This window comes from Schistocerca piceifrons, chromosome 1 (assembly GCF_021461385.2).
Source record: "Schistocerca piceifrons isolate TAMUIC-IGC-003096 chromosome 1, iqSchPice1.1, whole genome shotgun sequence".
In the NCBI taxonomy this organism is placed as follows: Eukaryota; Metazoa; Arthropoda; class Insecta; order Orthoptera; family Acrididae; genus Schistocerca; species Schistocerca piceifrons.
Window position 1 is genome coordinate 343,596,453 of NC_060138.1, and position 25,248 is coordinate 343,621,700.

General features: G+C 43.7%; 1 protein-coding gene across 1 annotated transcript in view; it reads left to right on the forward strand.

The window, feature by feature from the left end:
- Positions 1-289: 289 nt before the first annotated feature.
- The window catches only part of LOC124710447 (PE-PGRS family protein PE_PGRS30-like), a 40,264-nt gene continuing 15,305 nt past the window's right edge, over positions 290-25,248 (forward strand). Inside the window, exons 1-2 of the mRNA XM_047240926.1 lie at positions 290-385; positions 22,216-22,278. Of these exons, the coding sequence (XP_047096882.1) occupies positions 298-385; positions 22,216-22,278 (151 nt within the window). The 5' untranslated portion in view covers positions 290-297. The remainder of the gene's footprint in view (positions 386-22,215; positions 22,279-25,248) is intronic.

The following is a 25,248-nucleotide window of genomic DNA, read 5'->3' on the forward strand; positions in this document are numbered from 1 at the left end:
AGTAGTTTTACGAACGATTTGCCAAACACCAAAGTGTGATTCGCAGAATAATCATGTGGGTGCAGTTAATGTAAAGAAAAGTTCAAGTCTGAGAAAAGTTGTGTGTGTTTGCAGCCGAATGACGTGTATGGTGCAGGTCAGGCCCCCTGGCTCCTTAACCTTGGGCTGAGGAGAACCCGGTGGGTGGGAGCGGCCAGTGATCTGAGCGAGGCGTCAGCGTGCTGAGTGTTGACTGTGGTCACCGGTATATAGCAGAGGCGGAGGAAGCGGCCGCCAGTCCACCGGCGAAAGCGCGCCATGGCGTTCACCGCCGACAGGCTGCTGGAGGCAGCCTCACCAGTACTGCTGCTGCTGCTACTCGCTGCCGCCACGGCGCGCCCACAGGGTAAGTCGGACGAACGCACTCAGCATTTCTCATCCGTAGTATTAACGCAGTTCCATACTGCGTGATGTCAGGATTACGTTCCGCTCTTGTTCGAAGTGTTACGAACATCGGAGATGGATGTAACTGTCTTCACAAGATGTCAGTTCGAAAGAAACGTAGATAAAGGAAGACGAGTAGACACGGTGTCTCTTTCCTAGTAGGCACGGATGAAAGCCTGGAAGCCATCACTGTTACAATGGCTCCAATGCACAACACGTTCTCAAAATTCAAATGGTTCTGAACACAATGGGACTTAACTTCTGAAGTCATCAGTCCCCTAGAACTTAGAACTACTGAAACCTAACTAACCTAAGGACATCACACACACCCATGCCCGAGGCAGGATTCGAACCTGCGACCGTAGCGGTCGCACGGTTCCAGACTGTAGCGCTTAGAACCGCTCGGCCACCCCGGCTGGCTAACACGTTCTCAGTAGTTCGTTTATTTATTGATATATTTTAAACTTCCTTCAAGAAAAATAATATACCATATAATTATAAGAGGCAGGCAAACGAGACTGATGGAAAAAAGTAAGTAAACCGTTTTATTATCTCAAAAGTAATCTCCATCAACTCAGGTGTCGCTTGTTTCGACCGTGGTTTCTGCTAGCGAGGCATTTTGCTGTTCTTCCAACACAGGCAATCTTCACTCAACACGGAGTGGCTGGCGGGTAGTAAAGCGTTAGTGTCGCTCGGGGCAGAGAGTCAAAGTCAGGACTGGCCGTCTGACCCCGCCGTTTCACTCTCTATGTGGACAACTGCCTGACTGCCGGCGTCCGAGTAGGCACACGAAGAAAGGGGTTTACTAGAAACGCGATCTCCGATGTTGCATTGTATTGTATGTTAACCGGGGACGTAGAAATGACGGATAGGCTCCGTCCCCGCCGCAGCCGCAGTGGTCCGCAACCCCACGACCACTATCGCAGTCCACCTCACCCCTCCGCCGCCGCACACCGAACCCAGGGTTATTGTGCGGTTCGGCCCCCGGTGGACCCCTCAGGGTACGTCTCACACCAGACGAGTGTAACTCCTATGTTTGCGTGTTAGAGTAATGGTGGTGTACGCGTACGTGGAAAACTTGTTTACACAGCAATCGCCGACATAGTGTAACAGAGGCGGAATAAGGGGAACCAGACCGCATTCACCGAGGCAGATGGAAATCCGCCTAAAAACCATCGACAGACTGGCCGGTTCACCGGACCTCGACACAAATCCGCCGGGCGGATTCGTGCCGGGGACCAGGCGCTCCTTCCCGCCCGGAAAGCCGTGCGTTAGACCGCACGACCGACCGGGCGGGCATCTTCGATGTTAGGAGCTTTATGGAGCCCCTTAAGGAAATAGCATCCAGGGCTGGAAAGAAGTCCAGTGTATACCTGGTATATCAGCCAGAGGAGGGCGACAGTCTCATCTAATACATTTATCCCACTGTGACACAAGACGGTGAATGGCTTCATGGAAAAATGTTTGTGATTGCCTCTGCAATCATGATTGCACCCAGGCGTGTACTCCTTCGTCCGAAGCAAATCGACGGCCACTAATGTCATCCTTCGGTGCTCCAAAAACGTGAAAACCGCATGGGAAGAGATCGGGACTGTACGGAGGAGAAGTAGGTCCTTTCCATCGAAACATCTGCAGTATCATCGAAACAATCTGCGACAAAAATGATCGCCCATATGTTGCCAAAGTCGTTTAGAGTACGAGTACCCTGAAGGAAGACATTCGCCGCCGTCGATTTGCTTCGAGCGAAGAGGTGCACGCTTGATTCCTTAGGCAACAGCAAATATCTTTCCATGAACGCATTGATTGTCTTATTTCACAATGGGATAACTGTATTAACAATTATAGCGATTACTTCTGAAATAATAAACAGTTTAATTACTTTTTCCCATCCATTTCGTTTTCATTTGACTAACCCTTACACAAAGCCGTAGAAAACGTAGTAGAGAAACAGCACGGAAGAGATGTAAACACAAAGTCTGAGTCCAACAAGACTAATAATCAATGATATTGATTCTCACCAAAGTACTTACAGTATATATGCTTACTACTACTGCAAGTAACGAAGAAACTGAAGGAAACGCACGATGAAATTAAAAATATAATTCATGACATTAAGGGAGACGGAAATGTAACTCTGGCTGGGGACTGGAATTCGATAGCAGAAAAGAAAGAACACGAAAAATACCAAGAGAACACGGCTTGACGGAAAGGAAAGGCATGGGAAGTTAGACTCAAAGCACAATTTAACTTATAACACCTAACTTATAACATGCAAGACGTTTTTGTACGTGGAAGATAGCGAAGGGTTCCGAATTGTTTACACAGTGGTAAGAGAGAGACTGGGAACACAGATTTTAACCATCGAAAGATTTCCAGGAGTAAATGTGTCAGTTATGAACCACCTCACAACTTCCCTAACAAAGACTTGTGCGCTGTAATAATATTAAAAACTATCAGTCGTTAATCAGCACAGTTTCTAACATACATTTAGTGCCAGTCCAATGTCCTGGAAATGAATATTCAGATACTTGTCTCCAATACGATCCACCAAAAGAAGCCCGTCTAGAATCGCACGATATTTTCACCAGTTCTTCTAGTTTTCCACCAGCTTTTTTTGTCACAGTAATTGACTCGTTCCGCCGAAGCGACTAAAATGTTATATAAAGCACTGTTATTTGGGAAACTTCCATCGTTTATATTAGAGCTCGTTTTAAGCGATCGTTTAATATAATATGAGATGTCTCTACAAATCTTGCTCTGAAACTGTGGCTACTGGCCTATTTTCGTTATGTTTTGGTTCGAGTCATCGCACTATCGATTATTCAGACAGACACGTCTCCAGTCGGACATTACTTACAGGCAGCTTCTGCACTTCAGTAAATTCCACTTCTGAAGTTACCCTAAGAGACGTAGCATATTCCATGTGTTATATGTTATCGAAAAAGTTCTACCAGAGTATCTGAGCGATTGCTTGAGGTGTAGCATCCCCTAACAGATTAATTGAAAGTGTCACGTTTGGTCGAATATCCGTTTCAATTATTGCGTTTCTGTAAGTTTATAATTAAGTACGGGTAAATTTCACATTACGGGAATGACTGCGCTGAACGTCATCGTTTCCAAGTAAACACCCGGACCTACGAAATATTTTTCGAGAGGTAGGTACTCAAGTTTTTCATGTACGTTCTTCACAAGTCACGCCACGTTCATGCGGCTCGATTTGTAGGAGGCATTATTAGCATTTTAAAGAGCCTGATGACATCAGCTCATCTTCAGACTTGTCGCAAACAAAGTTCTGCGAGTCATACGGAATGATAGTGCAATTCGGTTGCGAGAAGGCAGCCCACATCAGTATCACTGGCAAACGGAAGACATGTGGTGTAGACGAAAAGTGTTCTTCACAGTACACACCAGTTACGAAGAAGACGTACCAACCACACAAAACGAACAACACACAGTTTTTCTTCTCTGCCAGCAACTTCTTTCATTGGAAGATTAATTAAACGTGACTTTCATATCATTATGACTACAAATCAGTTTTACAGCACTGAAATCTGTATTACTTTCTTTTTCTCAAAACTTTCGATATTTTTCCCATTCATTGACTGCCCCACCAATACTCGTTTGTGATTTTTCCTAGGGGTACCGATCTTTCACGGAAAGATGCAATCCTAGTTTACGACCGCACCGTACTAGTGTTTATAACACTACTGTCACATGCTGCTTCTTCCTTTCAGATACGCAATTTATACACTGTTAGGAGCACCACGTATGTTGTTACGTAGTATCTTTCGTAAAGAAATGTAAATCAGTACTTCATTACATTCCGTGGTCGAAGGAACATGCCGGAGGTAACAAAATACTATTAGGTTAATTTCATTCCGGCGTTATCTCAGAATTAAAAACTAATTATTAATTAAGGCGGTGACAGCCAATGATCCCTTCAATGATGATGCACACCAAGCTCGACCTCTGACAGAAATCAGTGAGATGCCGCGAGTTATGAGGATAATGACCGGTGGCACTACAACACTAGTGTGTGCTGTAAGTTGATAATTGTATCTGACGGGAGGCGTACTGGGGTTGTTAGTGTGGTTGTGGTGACCACTGCGTCGGGATGGCCTGGGTTCGAATATCGTTCTGGAACAAATTATCAACTCGCCCGATTGATAGAAATCAATGCCCACTGGCAGCTAACGTCTTTAACTTCTTTGTGTCAGAACTGAAAACATTTTTTCAGTGCAGAAAATTTTGCTCATTGTCTTAACTGATGTCCTATCATCCTATCCCTTCTCCTTTCAGTGTTTTCCACACATCCCTTTCCTCTCCGATTCTGAGGCAGAACTTGCTCAGTCCTTACCTTATCAGTCCACCTAATTTTCAACATTTGTCTGTAGCACCACATCTCAAATGCTTCGATTCTCTTGTTTCGGTTTTCCCACAGTCCATGCTTCACTACCATACAATGCTGTGCTCCGAACGTACATTCTCAGAAATTTCTTCCTCAAATTAAAGCAAGAATTTGATACCAGTAGACTTCTCTTGGCCAGCAATGCCCTTTTTCCCATTGTTATTCTGCTTTTGATGTCGTCATTGGTTATTTTCCTGCATAGGTAGTAGATGGTTCAAATGGCTCTGAGCACTATGGGACTTAACTTCTAAGGTCATCAGTCTCCTAGAACTTAGAACTACTTAAACCTAACTAACCTAAGGACATAACACACATCCATGCCCGAGGCAGGATTCGAACCTGCGACCGTAGCGGTCGCGCGGTTCCAGACTGTAGCGCTTTTAACCGCTTGGCCACCCCTGCCGGCGTAGGTAGTAGAGTTCCTTAACTTCATCTACTTCGTGGCCATCAATCCTGATGTTAAGTTTCTCACTGTTCTATTTCTGCTACTTCTCATTACTTTCGTCTTTATTCGATTTTCTCTCAGTCCATATTCTGCACTCATTAGACCTGTTTATCCCATTTAGTAGATCATGTAATTCTTCATCACTTTCACTCAGGATAGCAATGTCATCAGCGAATCATATCATTGTCATCTTTTTGCCTTGAATTTTTTATGCATCCATTCCACTCCTGAATCTTTCTTTTATTTCCATCATTGCTTATCGGTATACAGATTGACCAGTAGGGGCGAAAGAATACTTCCAAGTCTTACACTCTTTTTAATCCGAACACTTATTTTGTAGTTGTTCACTCTTATTATTCACTCTTGGCTCTTGTGCATATTATATATTACCAGTCTCTCCCTATAGCTTACCCCTATTTTTCTCTGAATTTCGAACATCTTACGCCATGTAACGTTGTCGAACGCTTTTTCCAGGTCGATAAATCCTATGAATGTATCTTAATTTTTCTTTAGTCTTCCTTCCATTATCAACCGCGTCAGAATTGCCTTTCTGGTGCCTTTACCTTTCGTAAAGCCAAACTGATCGTCATCAAACACACCCTCAGTTTCCTTGTCCATTCTTCTGTATATTATTCTTGTCATCAACGTGGATGCATGAACTGTTAAACTGATTGTGCGATAATTCTCGCACTTTTCAGTTCTTGCAGTCTTCGGAATTGTGTGGATGATATTTTTTCGAAAGAAATATGGTATATCACCAGATTTATACATTCTACACACCAATATGAATAGTCAGTTTGTTGTCAATTCTCCCAATGAATTTAGAAGTTCCAATGGAATGTTATCTGTCCCTTGTGCCTTATTTGATTTTAAGTCCTCCAAAGCTCTCTTAAATACCAATTCTGTGGTGTCACCGCCAGACACCACACTTGCTAGGTGGTAGTTTTAAATCGGCCGCGGTCCATTAGTGCATGTCGGACCCGCGTGTCGCCACTGTCAGTGATCGCAGACCGAGCGCCACCACAAGGCAGGTCTCGAGATACGGACTAGCACTCGACCCCAGTTGTACGGACGACTTTGCTAGCGATTACACTGACGAAGCCTTGCTCCTTTGCCGAGCAGATAGTTAGAATAGCCTTCAGCTAAGTCCATGGCTACGACCTAGCAAGGCGCCATTAGTAACATTGCATGTATCTAAAGAGTCTCACTTGTATCGCCACAATCTCCAGATGTACCAAAAGGATAGATTAAAGTTAAGTATTCCAGAAGCTACGTACTTTTCTTTATAGCATTCATTACGTATCCTGTTTCAGACCTCACGCCCTCCTGCTTTAACTTAGCGCGTGCCTTTCGGCTTCCTCTCATTGTGTCTAGGCTGTCTTGTCTAGACACAACAAATTCTAATACTGGAACCCCTATCTCTTCTAAATCGACTCCTGATTCTTCTTCTATCACATCAGAGAAATGTTCCCCCCCATAGAGGCCTCCAATATACTGTTTCCACCTATCCGATCTCTCCTCTGCATTTAACAGCGGAATTCATGTTGCTCTCTTAATGTTACCACCCTTGCTTTTAATTTCATCTAAGGTTGTTTTGACTTTCTTGTATGCTGAGTCGGTCCTATCGACAGTCATTTATTTCTCGATTTCTTCACATTTTTCATTCAGCCATTTCGTCTTAGCTTCTGATTCCTCAGCGACTTGTATTTCTGTATTCCTGATTTTCCCTGAACATTTTTGTACTTCTTTCTTTCGTCGATCAACTGAAGTATTTCTTCTGTTACCCATGGTTTCTTCGCAGTTATCTTCTTTGTACCTATGTTTTTCTTCTCACCTTCTGTGATTGCTCTTTTTAGAGATGTTCATTCCTCTTCAACTGAACTGCCATCTGAGATATTCCTTATTGCTGTGTTTATAGCCTTAGAGAACTTCAAGCGTATGTCGTCATTTCTTAGTACTTCTGTATCTCAATTCTTCGCCTATTGATTCTTGCTGACTAATATCTTAAACTGCAACCTACTCTTCATTACCAGTACATTGTGATCTCAGTCTATATCCGCTCCTGGGTAAATCTTACAATCCAGTATCTGATTTCGGAATCTCTGTCTGACCATGATGTAATCTAACCGTAATCTTCCCATATCACCAGGCCTTTTCCAAGTATACTTCCTCTTCCTGTTATTCTTAAACAGAGTATTCCCTATTACAAGCTGAAATTTGTTTCACAACTCAATTAGTCTTTCTTCTCCCTCATTCCTTGTCCTAAGGTCATATTCCTCTATAACTTTTTCTTCTACTTCTTCCCCTACAACTGCATTCTAGTCCTCCGTGAATATTAGATTTTCACCTCTCTTTATGTACTGTATTACCCATTCAATATCCCATCCAATATACTTTCTCTGTCCCCTATTTTCAGCAAATGACGTCGGCATATATACCTGAACTAGCTCTGTCGGTGTTGATTTTCTGTTGATTCTGATAAGGACAGCCCTGTCACTGAACTGTTCACAGAAATACGCTCTCCACCCTATCTTCCTATTCATAACAAATCCTACTCCCGTTGCACCATTTTCTGCAGCTGTTGATATTACCCTACATTTATCTGACCAGAAATCCATGCCTTCTTTTCATTTCACTTCAGTGACCCCTACTATATCTAGGTTGAGCCTTTGCATTTCCCATTTCAGATCTTCTAGCTCCCCTACCACGTTCAAGCTTCTGACATTCCACGCCCGACTCGTAGAACGTTATCCTTTCATTGGTTATTAACTCTTTTTCTCTTGGTCACCTCCATCTTGGCAGTCTCCTCCCGGAGATCCGAATGGGTAACAACACCGTAATCTTTTGCCAATGGAGAGATCATCATAACACTTCTTCAGTTACAGGCCATGTGTCCTGTGGACACACGTTATGTGTCTTTAATGCAGTGGTTTTCATTGCCTTCTATATCCTCATGCTGTTGATCATTGCTGAGTTTCCCACCCCAAGGACAAGAGAGTGCCCTAAAGCTCTGTTCACTCCTCCACCCTCTGCAAAGGCCGTCGGCAGAATGAGGGATACTTCTTACGCCGGAAGCCTTCGGCCGCGAATGTTGATTATTAATCCATATTTAAGCGAGTGCGGGTTTCGAACCCAGGACCGATACCGTTCTGGTTACTAATCAAACACGCTACCTCTTTTTTTGTGGATCTCATTTTGTTCTACATTGTTCGTTGAATTTGTTCGTGGCAGACGTCCGATGACACCCGTTCAGGCTGTTCGTTGATCCGTTCACTCGGTTTCTTTTATTACAGAGGGTAGCTAAACCCTCTGACCGACCACGCTGATCTACCGTGCCGACTCTCTAGACCATGGGTGTCACCCAGAGCAGCATAATATGTCCATATCAGAGGCAGAGAACACGGAGTTTGTCCACACAGGCGATGACAGTTGAATGGCTGCACAGCCCCAGTCTCAAATTAAGGAGCTCCAGGTGTTCCGCCGATTGGACAGCACTACGTCGACAGCATCAGACTTTAGCACCAGCAGCAAAGCCGCAGCTAGCAGTGGCAGAGTTCAGAGAGGGCGACTGTTTGTGGCATACAGAGTTGTAGACTCATAGACAAATGCATAGGTGCCTCCTCAGGACTAGTGACCGGGAGACTGTGATACCTTTGGCTAAAAATGATGAGTATTTATACAGTCTTGGCACTTCCTTGCTTTGCTACAGCATTTGTGTTTACCATGTAAGTCACAAGTACGTGTCTCTGATGTGAAGTAACCAGGACATCCTGACAGTGGGGTCTTTCCGTTTCTGCTGTATCGATGTTGTTTACGCTTGTGGTCCCTCTGCTTGAAGACAACATGAGGTAACCGCCCCGACGCTTCATAAGTCTACTCACACTTTCAGCAGGTAGCCCTGGTTTAACTCTGCTCTGCCATCTGGTTTGGCCAACTTCCCTGCCTTCTTGCATTAACCCGGAAAGGCGTCTTAGTTCTAACCAGGAGCAACAAGTAAATTATTAGCAGCAAACATGCCTCTCTCTTTCAGAAAATTCGGTCTCCGAATTCTGCTCATGGGTCCTCAGCAAAATCTTGACATATATTTACAAGTTGGCAATATATACAGTGACATATTTTTCCACTTAAACTACCTCATCTTAAACCACAAGGTTCACTGTCTGTACTACTGATTCTAAACATTATTTTCCAGATTTAGTTCACTGGACTGCCTTGCTTCACTACAGGAATATGATCCCACTGAATCATTAGTTGCAGAATAATACAGTGCATTATCAAATGCTATCATCTTTACAAATTCCTCAGCCAACGTTTGACAGTAAACAATCTGTCTCAACTCCTCATTATGCTTTGCACTACTTTTTGTTTACCAAGTAATTCTCTAGTTACTTCTTCCATAACTAATCTGTAACTTTATACAATTTACCAGGAGGTCATCAGGGTGTGAGGTTTTCTGCTTCAGGCAGATGTAGGTTACACAAACCAAAATCAGAACCACTACAGTACTAGAAACTGGGATATGCTTATCGCAATACCATATATTGGAATATTCGCTTAGCGGTGATTCGACCCTTTAGTGAGATGATAAACGCATTCAATAAGTGAATGAGTTCTCAGTTTATGGTGTGATTTAAACTAGTTAGCTTCTTGGTTAGTAGCATACCTAGTAGCTTCTCCAGCTAATACAACAAAGGCCGTGTCAGATTCGTTATGGCTGTTTCAGTGGCAGTAGCTGGGATAGAGAACATCGGACCAGCTTTGTTATAAGTCGTACGATCAATTAAAATCCCACTATCTCTTCATTAGAATCTCATCATTGCCTTGGGCTTTCCGCATTTGTAGCAGTTTACTGTCACTACCTCTGGAGTAAACAAAGAGTAAAATCAAATGCATACCCACCTTCTAACACTTCCCCCTGACGTCCTGCTGCTTTCGCCTTATCTAAGAATAACAGAATTTCACAGGCTCGTGTGTCAGTCTGAACCAACCTAGTCAGACATATAGTAATTCCCTCCGTCTCTCTCTGGCACATGTGTAGCTCATCCATTGACATTACAATGAGTAACATTTGTTCTTGGAGATTGACAACACTGCCTGTGTTTTCACTTGTACATATTTGCTGATGGTTTACGATTTCTAGACTTCCTTGATGGTAACGCAACTTGAGGGAATGGAATTTGCACCATTCTCATTAACACAAAGAGGCATAACAACTACATTAAGATATTAACATAATCTCCCTGTTTTCCCCAATTTGGGTTTAATCTCATCAAAATGTGATGGTTTCTTTCTACCATATACCACCTCATATGACGAAAATCCAACACTGGTATGTACATTACAATCATATGTAGCTATGATGTAAATGGGTAAATGTCCCATTTATTGTGACAACTGTTTAGATAATAACTTAAAATCTTGCCAAACGTACAATGTACGCATTTCGTTCTCCCCTTCGTCTGAGGATGGAAGGGGCTCTGGGCTTCCAGATCCGCAATAGATAGCATAGCTGCATAACAACATTGGACATAATGTTAGTAATCTGATTTGTAATTATAGCCGGCCGGAGTGGCCGTGCTGTTCTAGGCGCTACAGTCTAGAGCCGAACGACCGCTACGGTCGCAGGTTCGAATCCTGCCTCGGGCATGGATGTGTGTGATGTCCTTAGGTTAGTGAGGTTTAATTAGTTCTAAGTTCTAGGCGAATGATGACCTCAGAAGTTAAGTTGCATAGTGCTCAGAGTCGTTTGAACCATTTTTTTTTGTAATTATAGTGCTGCAAATGACAGACTTTAATGACCAGCTGTTTACCATGGCATGTGCCACTGTACTCGCTTGTGAGTCCGTATTGCAACCATCGTGACATAATGTGTAGAGTGTTCTGTGATGTTTAGTATGTAGAGCTACCTACCAATGCTAAACTGAATGGACACAAAATGTCCACTCCCATCACTTCAAATAGCTTGAATGCCTCCATAATCTTTGCAGCAGACTCATTGATGACTGAGATCAGCATGTTGTATGCACGGCATACAGTTCCTCACATTCTGGTTGACGTCTTACCTCCTTGTCCTCCATCAGTACTGCTCAGCTATTTGACAATCAGTTGTTCGTTTGCCTCTGTGACCTGCTGATACATGGTCATGCATTTCCCTCATAAGTTCATCCTTTAAAGTTGTAAATACCACAACACATGTTGCGTACTTCATCATCCTATAAATGAGTCCCTCATGTAGTGAAAATTGCGACTGTGTCCGAAATAAATGGCAGTCATTGTCAGCAGTTTGTGTTTCTTGACAGGGAGCAAGGTTTCTGCCAAGCAATCGCATGACCCTAATCTTACTGCTGTAGCCATCGGCAATGCTATGTTTCTTGCTGTGTTCACGTACTGTCTCATAGTCGAATTCACTGAACTTTAAAGCCTGATGGGTTAACCTACTCAAAGAATCTTCCAGTCCTAGTAAACATTTTGACACCATGTCAATAGCAACTGATCTTCCTACCATATACTGAGCGAGGTGGCGCAGTGGTCAGACACTGGACTCGCATTCGGGAGGACGACGGTTCAATCCCGCGTCCGGCCATCCTGATTTAGGTTTTCCGTGATTTCCCTAAATCACTCCAGGCAAATGCCAGGATGGTTCCTCTGAAAGGGCACGGCCGACTTCCTTCCCTAATCCGATGAGACCGATGACCACGCTGTCTGGTCTCCTTCCCCAAACAACCAACCAACCAACCAACCATCCTACAATATATGTAATACCATATATCACACTTCACCTCTTTCTCCATGGTTGAGTATTTCCATTCTGCTTTGTTCAACTGTCTTAGTCCGTACACTATTGGGTGTTTCTTGCTCTCTATATCCTGACTTAAAACTATTCAGTCACCTAATTGCCTCCACCACAGAATAGGATAAATTATTTTTGTAATTAGGTAATATGATATCAGACTTGAAATTACAATGAAATGAATAGCCCTAGCTGAATAAAGGCGTTGATATAAGTCAACAGGGACAGCTGCAAATGTGTGCCCCGACTGGGACTCCAACCCGGGATCTCCTGCTTACATGGCAGACGCTCTATCCATCTGACCCGCTGAGGACACACAGGATAGTGCGACTGCAGGGAATTATATCTGGCACGCCTCCTGTGAGACCCACATTCGCAACTTATTGTCCCGCACTATTTTCATAGTGCCCCTCCCCATTATACCCATTACTCGCGGCTTTACTGCTTGTTCCCGTAAGAGCTCGGGCACTCTTTGTGCATCCGCACAGAAGAAGATGGTTAAATGACAGGTGAGCCCTAACTATTTATATATGAAGATGGTATCTGTTCTTTTGGACATGTCCGAAAGAACAGATATCATCTTGATATAAATATTACACTTGTTGTTAATACCTCTTTCAATTTCTCAGACGTGGTCTGACAGTTGACTACTGGAATATCATAGCTTTTTTCAACAAATGAGTTAATGGTCTAGCAATTTCAGCGAGTTTTCGATAAGAATTACACACAACTAAAAATGATGAAATTAATTTGGTTGTTTGTGGCAGTAAGAAATCTGAGACAACATATTTCAACCCTGGACTAGTCTTCACGCCATTTTGGCTGATCACAAGACCTGTATAGTTTACCTTTGCACATGTACAGTAACATTTTTCAATACTTAATGTTAAATGTCTTAAATATCATTGCTATGTCCACCTTCTCTAGCTGTGTAACAACTTTAATGGTAGCAGAGAAGTCCTTTGTATTTTCCGTCCACACTCTCGTCGACAAATCGACTGGAAGCCCCCTTAAAAATGCCTCTAGTAGCTTGTGTCCCTCCTCCTGCAGGATAATTTTATCAGCCTCTTCGTTTTGTGTCAGCTCATAGGTTGATTTTTCTGATCCTACACAAAAAGTAGACACTCATTTTTCTGGCGCAATAGGACTCAGGCCACAGTCGTCGTGTTAGATGGCCTATGCAGGGGGTGGGTGGCGTCTGGGGGAGACCCATTAACTGAAGAGTTGGAGTAGGTGGTATCGGGATGGACGTTTCGTTCATGAAACTTATTTAATTACTTCAAAATAATGGGCATTTTGTTCAGCTGTGTCTCCAGACAGGTATTTCACTGCGGGCAGTTGTAACAATACAGCTTTCTCTAATGCGGCTACCGCATGGGAAGAGGAACAATCCAGAAATCGGGGAGCGAAACAATTTATCCAACAGTGTGTACTCGAAATGTTGGGGATATTGTTACTGTGACAAAACCATTATTTTTTGTGGAACATGTTGAAGATAAATTTCGAGAAGTTGACTCATTGGGAAAAATTCACAATGGACTGCTACTGGTTAAAGCCGTCACTGATGCATAGTTTGCAGCTCTGCTGGTACGTGAATTTCTGGGTTACATGCTAGTGTCCACTGCCCCACATAACAGTTTGAATATGGCTAAAGGAATCATCTTCCACCAAGACGTTACGCTTCAAACAGACGAGGAGCTACAGGCTAATCTTGAGTGACGAGGCGTAAATTTTGCGTGATGCATCCAAAATTGTCCCAAATATAACAGAATAGATACAGAATGTCCGAAAGAACAGAGACAGGCCAGCCGGTGTTGTCGAGCGGTTCTAGGCGCTTCAGTCTGGAACCGTGCGACCGCTACAATCGCACGTTCGAATCCTGCCTCGGGCATGGGAGTGTGTGACGTCATTAGGTTAGTTAGATTTAAGTAGTTCTAAGTCTAGGAGACTGATGACCTCGTTAAGTGCCATAGTGCTTAGAGCCATTGTGAATCTCCCGTCAGACCCAAATTCTCAACTTATACATAGTGCATCTGTCCATTAGTCTCATTACTCACGGAATCTCCCAAATTCTCTTAAGAGTTCGAGCATCTGTATCTGCACTGAAGGGACCATTGCCCTCCAACGCCTTAATTATGGTTATGGTGCCTGTTCTTTCGGACGTCATCAGTGCAGATGCACACCGCGCTCTAACTCTCGTAACAATCGAAGAGATGCCGCGAGTAAAGTGGCTAATGAGCAGGGACACAATACCAATAGTGTGTGATATAAGTTGAGAATTTGGGTCTGCCTAGTAAGCAGGAGGCCATGGTTCGAATCCCAATCTGCCACATATCTTCAAATTGGCCCATTTATATGAATCAGTGCCCACTGGCAGCTGATGTCTTTAATTCCTTTGTGTCTTACGGAAGAAAGCTAAAAATCCTCTGAGCGGCCTAAAGTCATGGGAACAAATTGGGACATGAATCGATGGTTCGGTTGCTGAAGCTATGCGTTATATTTACCTCCGTACAATTCTGGTGGAGACGGTTCCTTGACGCCTTACATTCAAGTCGGCGGCAGCCTAACGCACACTACACCGCAGGCGACGTGACGTTGCGCCGGTTTTCGCGTGTGTAAACACTGTCTCTGCAATGTTCAAGACACACCCGAGACGCCGTTGATATTGGAATCGGGAATTCTTGTGCAATATCCAATGTGCTGCGACACATCCGCCTTGCACCCATTACATCTACATCTACATCTACATACATACTCCGCAATCCACCATACGGTGCGCGGCGGAGAGTACCTCGTACCACAACTATCATCTTCTCTCCCTGTTCCACTCCCAAACAGAACGAGGGAAAAATCACTGCCTATATGCCTCTGTACGAGCCCTAATCTCTCTTATCTTATCTTTGTGGTCTTTCCGCGAAATGTAAGTTTGCGGCAGTAAAACTGTACTGCAGTCAGCCTCAAATGCTGGTTCTCTAAATTTCCTCAGTATCGATTCACGAAAAGAACGCCTCCTTTCCTCTAGAGACTCCCACCCGAGTTCCTGAAGCATTTCCGTAACACTCGCATGATGATCAAACCTACCAGTAACAAATCTAGCAGCCCGCCTCTGAATTGCTTCTATGTCCTCCCTCAATCCGACCTGATAGGGATCCCAAACGCTCCAGCAGTACTCAAGAATAGGTCGTATTAGTGTTTTATAAGCGGTCTCCGTTACAGATGAACCACATCTTCCCAAAATTCTACCAATGAACCAATGAACCGAAGACAACTGCCATTACATGCTTGTCCCACTTCATATCGCTCTGCAATATTACGCCTAAATATTTAATCGACGTGACTGTATCAAGCGCTACACTACTATTGGAATATTCAAACATTACAGGATTCTTTTTCTTATTCATCTGCATCAATTTACATTTATCTATATTTAGAGTTAGCTGCCATTCTTTACACCAATCACAAATCCTGTCCAAGTCATCTTGTATCCTCCTACAGTCACTCAACGACGACATCTTCCCGTACACCACAGCATCATCAGCAAACAGCCGCACATTGCTATCCACCCTATCCAAAAAATCATTTATGTAGATAGAAAACAACAACGGACCTACCACACTTCCCTGGGGCACACCAAATGATACCCTCACCTCCGATGAACACTCACCATCGAGGACAACGTACTGGGTTCTATTACTTAATAAATACCGCAACATTCACTACACAGCTGCCTGTAACGGACTGATCAGCCATCATGTCTACACTCAAGCCATACGCAGCATGTAGTCGCAACGTTTGGGCCTAACTCATGGCACATCTCCAAGTCGGACAATCCTCTCTGTGACTTTTAGCTATTCGGTTTATATAACTCGAGACGAGAGTTGCAGACACGCATCGAAGATGCCGCACTGCATATACGAGGTATGTTCAATAAGTAATGCAACACGTTATTTCTTAAAGCAATTTTGTTTTTATTCGCGTTCCAGTACATCATATATTTCTCACTTTTCTGGCTACAAAATCCTATTTTTCAACATAATCTACAATCAATGCGACGGCATTACGGCACCTGACTGGGAACGCCTGTAGGCCGGCATGGTACCACTCTACTGGTCGACGTCCGAGCCAACATCTTGCTGCAGCAGTAAGCTCCCCATCATCGATGTATTGCTTTCCACGGAGAGCCTCCTCCATTGGCCAAACAGATGTAAGTCGGAACGTGCGAGATGTGGGCTGTAAGGTGGATGAGGAAGAATAGTCCAATGAAGTTTTGTGAGCTGCTCTCAGGTGTGCAGAATTGTGCTGTGTACATAGTTCCACGTAGTCAGCGCGTACACAACTTTCCCACTAGAGCGCGCACCGCTAAGCACAACAGCGCAGGCGCAGCGCTCGTCCGTCTCCGCACTACGAGATGGCGCTACCTTAGAGATGGACCAAATTCTGCTTCCGCCGATCCGCATATTAATATGTAATGCAGCCACTGAGATTGCTGCTAACGTAGAATCTTATCTCCTCGCGGATCACACTCGTGCAGTGATACCTAAACACGCGATGTATTATAACGAGTGTACAGACCTCCGATTACTCAGTCTGCATTTGTCTGCACTAGTCTGCACCAGTCTGCATTTGTCTGTACCAGTCTACAGTCAAGTTTCAGTCTGCACCTAAGAAGATTATCATATTCCTGTACATAGCCATGAAGATAAATGTATAGACACTTTGTCAAGTATCAGAGATATGTGAGAATAAGATTAACGTACCAAGACCAAAGGAACTTCAGATTGTCAATTATAAATAGCATCCAGAATCAAGTTACGTAATGTGTATGCTTGTTATTATTTTAATAAATGTGTGTGAAAATTAATCAAGTTCTGTTTAAAATTGGTATCGTCAATCTGCTACTCTAAGCGTGCAAGTGGCATTTCTATCGTCTGACCCAACGGCAGAAGATAAACACGCCACGATAAGACCACGAGACATATTGCTGACACTCGCCTACTTCGTTAGAGCGACAAGTCAAATAATCTGATGGTGTGTGTACCGAAGGTCTTAACAGTACGTACACCTACCTTCACACAGCACATGTGGGTAACATCCCAACAAATTGTATGCGGCCTTGCGTTCTCATGGACAAGGAGAAGTTCATTTGTATTTTTGTGACAAATTATTGTTCAAGTCGATTTTCAATTTCCTGAGGGTAGCGCAATACACTTTAGAGTTGATCGTCGCACTACGAGGGGGACGAGTGTGTCACCACTGCCAACGGAGACGTCCAGTCGTGCAGCGAGCTGTTTGATTGAGATACGTCGGTCACATCGAATGAGACTGACCGCATGTTACAACACTGCAGGAGTCGCAACTGTGTGTAACAGGTCGGCACGCGGGAGATAGGACAGGTTTGCGCCACCTCAACCACTCACTGTGTTTTTGTCCACAGCCAGGTCTCTGTAGACATTCTACAAGTGCCTGTGAATATCTGTGATGCTCTTCTCTAATCAGGACACACCTTCGTTATAGACGTCATTTTAGAGGCTGCATATAGCGCCACCACCTATCGGAACTCATGAAACCATAGCGCTGAAGTAGGAATGTTCCACGACATCCCACAACAAATTTCTCATTTTTTCAGCCGAAATTGGCCAAGAAGAAATATGCTGCATTGTTTATTGACCTCCTCGTACGGATGGAATCTGCAGTTGGAAGTCAGCAGAAAAGATGTGCAAAGACCATTTAGTGGTCAATGAATATGTTAATAACGTTCCATGCATCTAGCAAATCATTCGCCTCCGTAGCTCTGTAGTCGATGTTGTTCACGCCTGATTGTGTGGAAGCGGAGAAGTCCAAATTTTCATTGCCAGTATTTGGCAAGCAAGGGGAAGCGAGGAAGATAGCATAACGTTCCTTATTATTGTCTTTGTTCCAATGTCTTACGTTAAATTTCAATCTTCTACTCACTGTCTCTTGAAGGTTTTTGTTAGTTATCCGTTTGTCAAAAGGAAACGGTAAGCACGGTGCCCTCTTGCTGCTATTTTAGAAGAGTATACTATGAGTCGACACAGATCTCTTTCTCTCCCTCTTTTCTCTCCCGCATCAAATCAATCAGAAGACTGATAACTAAAAAAATAGTTGTTACGTATTTCTCGACAAGTAGATCAATTACTTTTAATAAGCCATATATGTAACTCGCACACTGGACGGAGTGCTTGTTTGCTACTGGAATATTATTGAGTAGTTACTTCCCAAATCTGCAACAATGTGTGGCCGAGCGGTTCTAGGTGCTACAGTCTCGAACCCCGTGACCGCTACGGTCGCAGGTTCGAATCCTGCCTCGAGTATGGATGAGTGTGATGTCCTTAGGTTAGTAGGTTTAAGTAGTTTTCTAGGGGACTGATGACCTCAGACGTTAAGTCCAATAGTGCTCAGAGCCATTTGAACCATTTTTGCTACAGTGCATCCGTTTCACTCCAACTGCAATCCTCATGTACCAAATACGTAATTCTGACTGCTTGTGTACAAGGTGTAACCAAATTTCCTTTACAGACTCTGAGGACTTGTAGCGGAGATCAAGACAGTTAAATTTAGTAAAAGTTCTCGTGTCCAGGAAAGTACCGTTTGCCACAACACGCAAAACAGCGCAACATACGTTGCTCTCTGTCTTCTGCAGCTTGTCCTCTGGGTCCACTAACAAGTAGGCCTCTATGTAGCGATCACCGTCATCATCGCGGATACTTCCGTATCATGTTCCAGCACTCAAGATCACCAATTCCTGGTCCACCAGGCTCCGCCGCCGTAATAATACGCACCAGTACGTCTTCCTCGGATGCCACAGGGATCTCGTAAATCAAGGATTTGATGTGACTCCACGGTTTTAATGTAGTGGATTCAAATCGGAAGGATGTGCAAGCCAAGCAATAGGGTCATCACGACCTATCACTGCTGCCCAGACGATCAGGGACAGCACGTGAGAATTGAGGTGGTGCGCTATCCTGTTGGAACCACATGTTTCGACGCACATGCAGTGCCACATTTTCCAAGAGCCCATGCAGTATGCCGTCAAGTAATCGCAAATACGTGGCACCTTCTGATGTGGTGGAAGAAGGTACGGCGCAGTCACACATCTATCCAGGATCCCTGCCCAAATGTTCAGACAATATCGTCCTGAAACCCATGGGGCGTGCGGCAAGCCGGTTTTGTCAGCCTGGACAGGACTATTGTAGGAATCGAGAACACATTTCCTGGTGAACTTGTCCCCATCCGTGAAAACTATTGGCCATAGGACAATGGGCTCGTCTACACAACGGTGCAAGAACCACCTGTAGAAATTGACTCCAAATGAAAAATCCTGTGGCTGCATTGCCAATACCTTCCAGAGCGGAGATGGGGCTGGTACTGGTATAGCTGCTGCCATCCAGAACACCCCAGACAGTTGGTCGATCCACATTCAGTCTACTTGCTATGTTTCTGGTACTTGTCGTCCCTACAGGTGGTGAATGTACCCGTCTCCGAGACCTGCTGTTATACCGTATTAAAGAGGGAGTGTTATTGTGTCCGGCGGAGTGGAATACACTCCGTGCACAACTGACGAGCAACTCTCCCACTGCACCGAATTTTCTCGTACTATAGCATAATGTCAGTTTTCCAAAAACGTGTAGTTCACCATGGTCACCAGCAACACTCTACAAATGAAATGTGGGTGTATCTAGCTTTCTGTACTGCAATGAATGATTACTACCGTACAGTACTAACAAACATCACAAGCACAACAGCAGGTAGAAACCTCCATGAGTAGATCGCAAGCTCATTTGAACGGCGTGCAAATAAATCTGTGGTGGGTATGGGGCATCAGGTGATCGGTAAAGGATGTAGTAATATCCTTGTCAGTGGAGCCGAAAATGCGGGAGATACAGGGTGTTTCAAAAATGACCGGTATATTTGAAACGGCAATAAAAACTAAACGAGCAGCGATAGAAATACACCGTTTGTTGCAATATGCTTGGGACAACAGTACATTTTCAGGCGGACAAACTTTCGAAATTACAGTAGTTACAATTTTCAACAACAGGTGGCACTGCAAGTGATGTGAAAGATATAGAAGACAACGCAGTCTGTGGGTGCGCCATTCTGTACGTCGTCTTTCTGCTGTAAGCGTGTGCTGTTCACAACGTGCAAGTGTGCTGTAGACAACATGGTTTATTCCTTAGAACAGAGGATTTTTCTGGTGTTGGAATTCCACCGCCTAGAACACAGTGTTGTTGCAACAAGACGAAGTTTTCAACGGAGGTTTAATGTAACCAAAGGACAGAAAAGCGATACAATAAAGGATCTGTTTGAAAAATTTCAACGGACTGGGAACGTGACGGATGAACGTGCTTGAAAGGTAGGGCGACCGCGTACAGCAACCACAGAGGGCAACGCGCAGCTAGTGCAGCAGGTGATCCAACAGCGGCCTCGGGTTTCCGTTCGCCGTGTTGCAGCTGCGGTCCAAATGACGCCAACGTCCACGTATCGTCTCATGCGCCAGAGTTTACACCTCTATCCATACAAAATTCAAACGCGGCAACCCCTCAGCGCCGCTACCATTGCTGCACGAGAGACATTCGCTAACGATATAGTGCACAGGATTGATGACGGCGATATGCATGTGGGCAGCATTTGGTTTACTGACGAAGCTTATTTTTACCTGGACGGCTTCGTCAATAAACAGAACTGGCGCATATGGGCAACCGAAAAGCCCCATGTTGCAGTCCCATCGTCCCTGCATCCTCAAAAAGTACTGGTCTGGGCCGCCATTTCTTCCAAAGGAATCATTGGCCCATTTTTCAGATCCGAAACGATTACTGCATCACGCTATCTGGGCATTCTTCGTGAATTTGTGGCGGTATAAACTGCCTTAGACGACACTGCGAACACCTCGTGGTTTATGCAAGATGGTGCCCGGCCACATCGCACGGCCGACGTCTTTAATTTCCTGAGTGAATATTTCGATGATCGTGTGATTGCTTTGGGCTATCCGAAACATACAGGAGGCGGCGTGGATTGGCCTCCCTATTCGCCAGACATGAACCCCTGTGACTTCTGTCTGTGGGGACACTTGAAAGACCAGGTGTACCGCCAAAATCCAGAAACAATTGAACAGCTGAAGCAGTACATCTCATCTGCATGTGAAGCCATTCCGCCAGACACGTTGTCAAAGGTTTCGGGTAATTTCATTCAGAGACTACGCCATATTATTGTTATGCATGGTGGATATATGGAAAATATCGTACTATAGAGTTTCCCAGACCGCAGCGCCATCTGTTGTTGAAAATTGTAACTACTGTAATTTCGAAAGTTTGTCTGCCTGAAAATGTACTGTTGTCCCAAGCATATTGCAACAAACGGTGTATTTCTATCGCTGCTCGTTTAGTTTTTATTGCCGTTTCAAATATACCGGTCATTTTTGAAACACCCTGTAAGAACGTGTGTTGTGGTGGGGAAACGGTACGTTTCCAAATATGAGTTCCTACGCTAGGCTTAATCATCTTGCTCCACAATACAAGTCCTTCACGTTAGTGAAGCAAATTTAGCTACACCCTGCACTGAGAAAAGAAGTGCTGCACCGCTTCCAGTACACTTTCTCGTAAGAACAAATGACTGATCCGTTCTAGGTCTTCGCGTCCATAATCGAAGACTAAAATTTAACAACTGAACAAAGTGAGTCGTCCACTTTCTCACAGTAAACATCGCTGTCGGTGTAATACGTGAGTTAATTGCAAATCGAAGCGGCCTTATTATGTGGAAATGAGAATGCAGCTAACACGTAGTTGCTATTGAGAGATAAAATTCATCGCAAAATGCAAAATTTAACAACTTTACTGAACTATACGAGTGCAGAATACGTCTGTAAATGCTTACTCTAGAAGCACTGCATGTTTCCTGTACCGATGAACGAAACGTGATGCATCTAGTCACGATCAGTTCTCTTCTGCAAAGCGCAGTGTCGTCCTGAAACCCATGGGGCGTGCGGCAAGCCGGTTTTGTCGACGAATGAAGTCATGAAGTGTGACGTCATGCGGTGGTCTTACAGCAAGACCGAGTTCGCAGAGGGAGCGCCGGTGCTTGTGCATGATGACGCAAAGGGCAATTGTTGACGTTGTTGTTATGTTGTTCTAGGTGGCGTCAAGGCCTGGGACGTATTGGGAGAGCGCTTTGGAGCTGTGCCATTCGCTTCCGATAGTAAGTAATTCTATTTTTCAAATGTTCAAATGTGTGTGAGTTTCTAAGGGACCAAACTGCTGAAGTCATCGGTCCCTAGTCTTACACACTACTTAAACTAACTTACGCTAAGAACAACATACACACCCATGCCCGAGGAAGGACTCGAACCTCCGGCGGGAGGGTTCTATTTTTCCATCCACAGCTGCAGAAAGGAACTGTGAACGGCACATAGGACCTATTTTTTCCTTTAACTTTGTACCACCGCAGCACTAGCATTACTTCCTAGACTCCCGTTAGAGTAGGACATGATACTTTTCGTCCTTTTCTCCAACTGGAACGATACGATGCTAATCATACATCACGATTTATTTGCGTACTTCTCGAGCATTTAATGGTACACAGTATTGAGGTTTTATATCCCTTATTGCTTTGCTGATGAATGTACGTACCATCCAGAAATCGACCTTCATTTGAGTCTCATTAATTCAACTCATTTCACTTCCTCTTCTAAGGTTTTAAATAATTTGTGCGGTCTGGTAAGTGAGAATTAATGATTAACTGAAACTTTGTAATGGCCAGTGAGACGTTTCCAGACAACTGAAGTGATAAGTGCACAGTACAAAAGTGAGTTCCCGAGTTAACCTGAGATACAATGTCAGTTTCTATCACATTCGAAAGATCGGCGAGTAATCATACATATCCATCTCGTGGACTTCACACCTTTAACCCAAAAGTGATCAATCGAATTAATCAGCTCAATTCGATATGACTTCCCTTTCTTCTGGTTCTGTACTACCTCGATGCCCGCTAAAGAAGAAATGTGACTATGGCCTGTAAAGGAGGATTTAAGAATGGATGGAGAACAATTCAAGGCACACAGCTCATTGTCCCAGTCGGGAGTCATTATCAGACTGAGAATGTGCTGTCGATATGGTCACAGAAAGATGCTGCCGCAGCTTCGCAAATAACGTCATTATCTTCAGTAGTGTTAGATAAACACGCTGCATGAGTATTCAATAAATATTAACATTATTTCAATCTCGTTCGATGTTTGCTGAATGGTCTGAACATAGAGAAACATAGCTTTATACCCCTGAGAATCTTAAATATTTATTCATCATTATGCACATTTTATGACATGCGAATAACACACACATCGGAGTAACAGCGTGTGGGGCTACGGAGTGGGCGCACAAATTGGTTGAATATGGAATACAGTAAGAGACAGCCTCAGGATTAGTGATAGATCACTGGGACATAGGAGACTGTCTGTGCAACAAGCAGCCTTTGCAATTTATGTACGAGCCTCACAGAAATTCTAATCAAGCGCGAGCGTTCCGATCCAGAATGAACTGACACGTGGCTTCATATACCACAGAGGGCCTCGTGAATTTTCTTGCGTTTCTACTCCTATAGGTGAGTGAAAAATACCGAAGAATATAAATTGACAAAAGCTCTAAGGAAGATGAAATCATTTGACAAAAATCTACTTATAAAATTTCAATTTTTTTCGTATTACAGAAGCAAAATGTGCTTTACAATCTCTGCAGTATATTTAAGAGTGAATTAAGTACGACTCGCACTGTGGCACATAAGCAATTGATCATCTTGATGGTCTGAAGTTCACTATTTCGCTTTATAATAACAATATACATTTAAAATAATTTCCTAAAATAATTCACTGATAGTACAACATATAGTACATGCGGATGTAAACGTAGATGAAGAAACTATGTTCTACCAGTAACGTTGATCTCAAGAAAGTATTTTGTTTGTAAACAGTCATCATCCCATTTTCCAGTCATGAGTAAAGATTAAGATTATAGTGCATAAAGAATGTGCTCTCTGCTGTGCACTTCCAAATCGGTGAGCAGTAAGCTTTGCATTTAATTTACCGTACTAGTCTCTGACTTTATGTAATAATACAGTAATTTTCCACAGTCTCGCTAGAACGTTTGCTTTCATTTTCGAGGAGGTGCGTATAACTTGCAGCAGACTCGAATGGTTGTTCGAATACTCGTGAAACTGTTTTGATAAAAGCTGCAAAACTCACTTTCATCTGCGAGACGAGTTACAGGTGTCTCACATCACTGGCTTGAGGCCTACTTCTGTCTGAATTGAAAACTGTCCACCACTGACACTCTCACCTTATCTCTCAAATTATTCCTAGGATATAAGAAAAGAAGAGAGTCGCAGAAATACTGAAAACTGTTCAGAGTTAAATAATGAAAGCTCACTTACGTTCTCATGTAACCAATGTAATTTATTCACACTTGTACAAACTTTACCAAGTCAGTTCCCCAAGTCAAAAACTACTCCAGTTTTCTACGAACTCTACGACCCGTCACATGGTTACCACGGAACAAGCACACTAAAGTAGAACCCTCAACCTAAAAAATTGGAAGGGTCAAAATCATATCCACTTCTTTGTGGCAAGCGCAGCGTCCCAAGCTTCTGCAACACCTTCTTCCTGTCCTGTAATGCTATCTGTCATCTCTGATTATATTTTCTTCTCTTGCTCCTTGTCTCTTGGTGGCAACCTTTGATGTTGACTCAGATATTCTTTGGGTTCTGCCTTCCTTTCTTGGAATTCAACATTTCTCGGCTGCAGTAATATGTGCTCTTCTTCTGAGTCTGATCTACATTTTCCAAATTTTTCTGTAGAGAATCCCGACTGAGGAAGAACATCATAAACAGTCTGTTACCACCCCTCTTCTCTCTGTCAAATTCCATCGACGATGTTGTGCAAGATGTCTCCAACGCCACCATCAACGCTGCTTGAACTGCTATTCCCCTTTCCACAGGTCACCTCTTCCGCCGGCTAATGTCATGGTGAACCCAAGGCACTGCAGTAGCTGTTTAGGGTTGCTGAAGAGCCCTACAATGTTTCAACCGACAACCTTCGCAGACCGTCGTTATGATTTTTAAATGATTTCATTGTAAGGCTCGCTATCTAATGAAACATAGTATGAAGAAATGGTGTGTCTC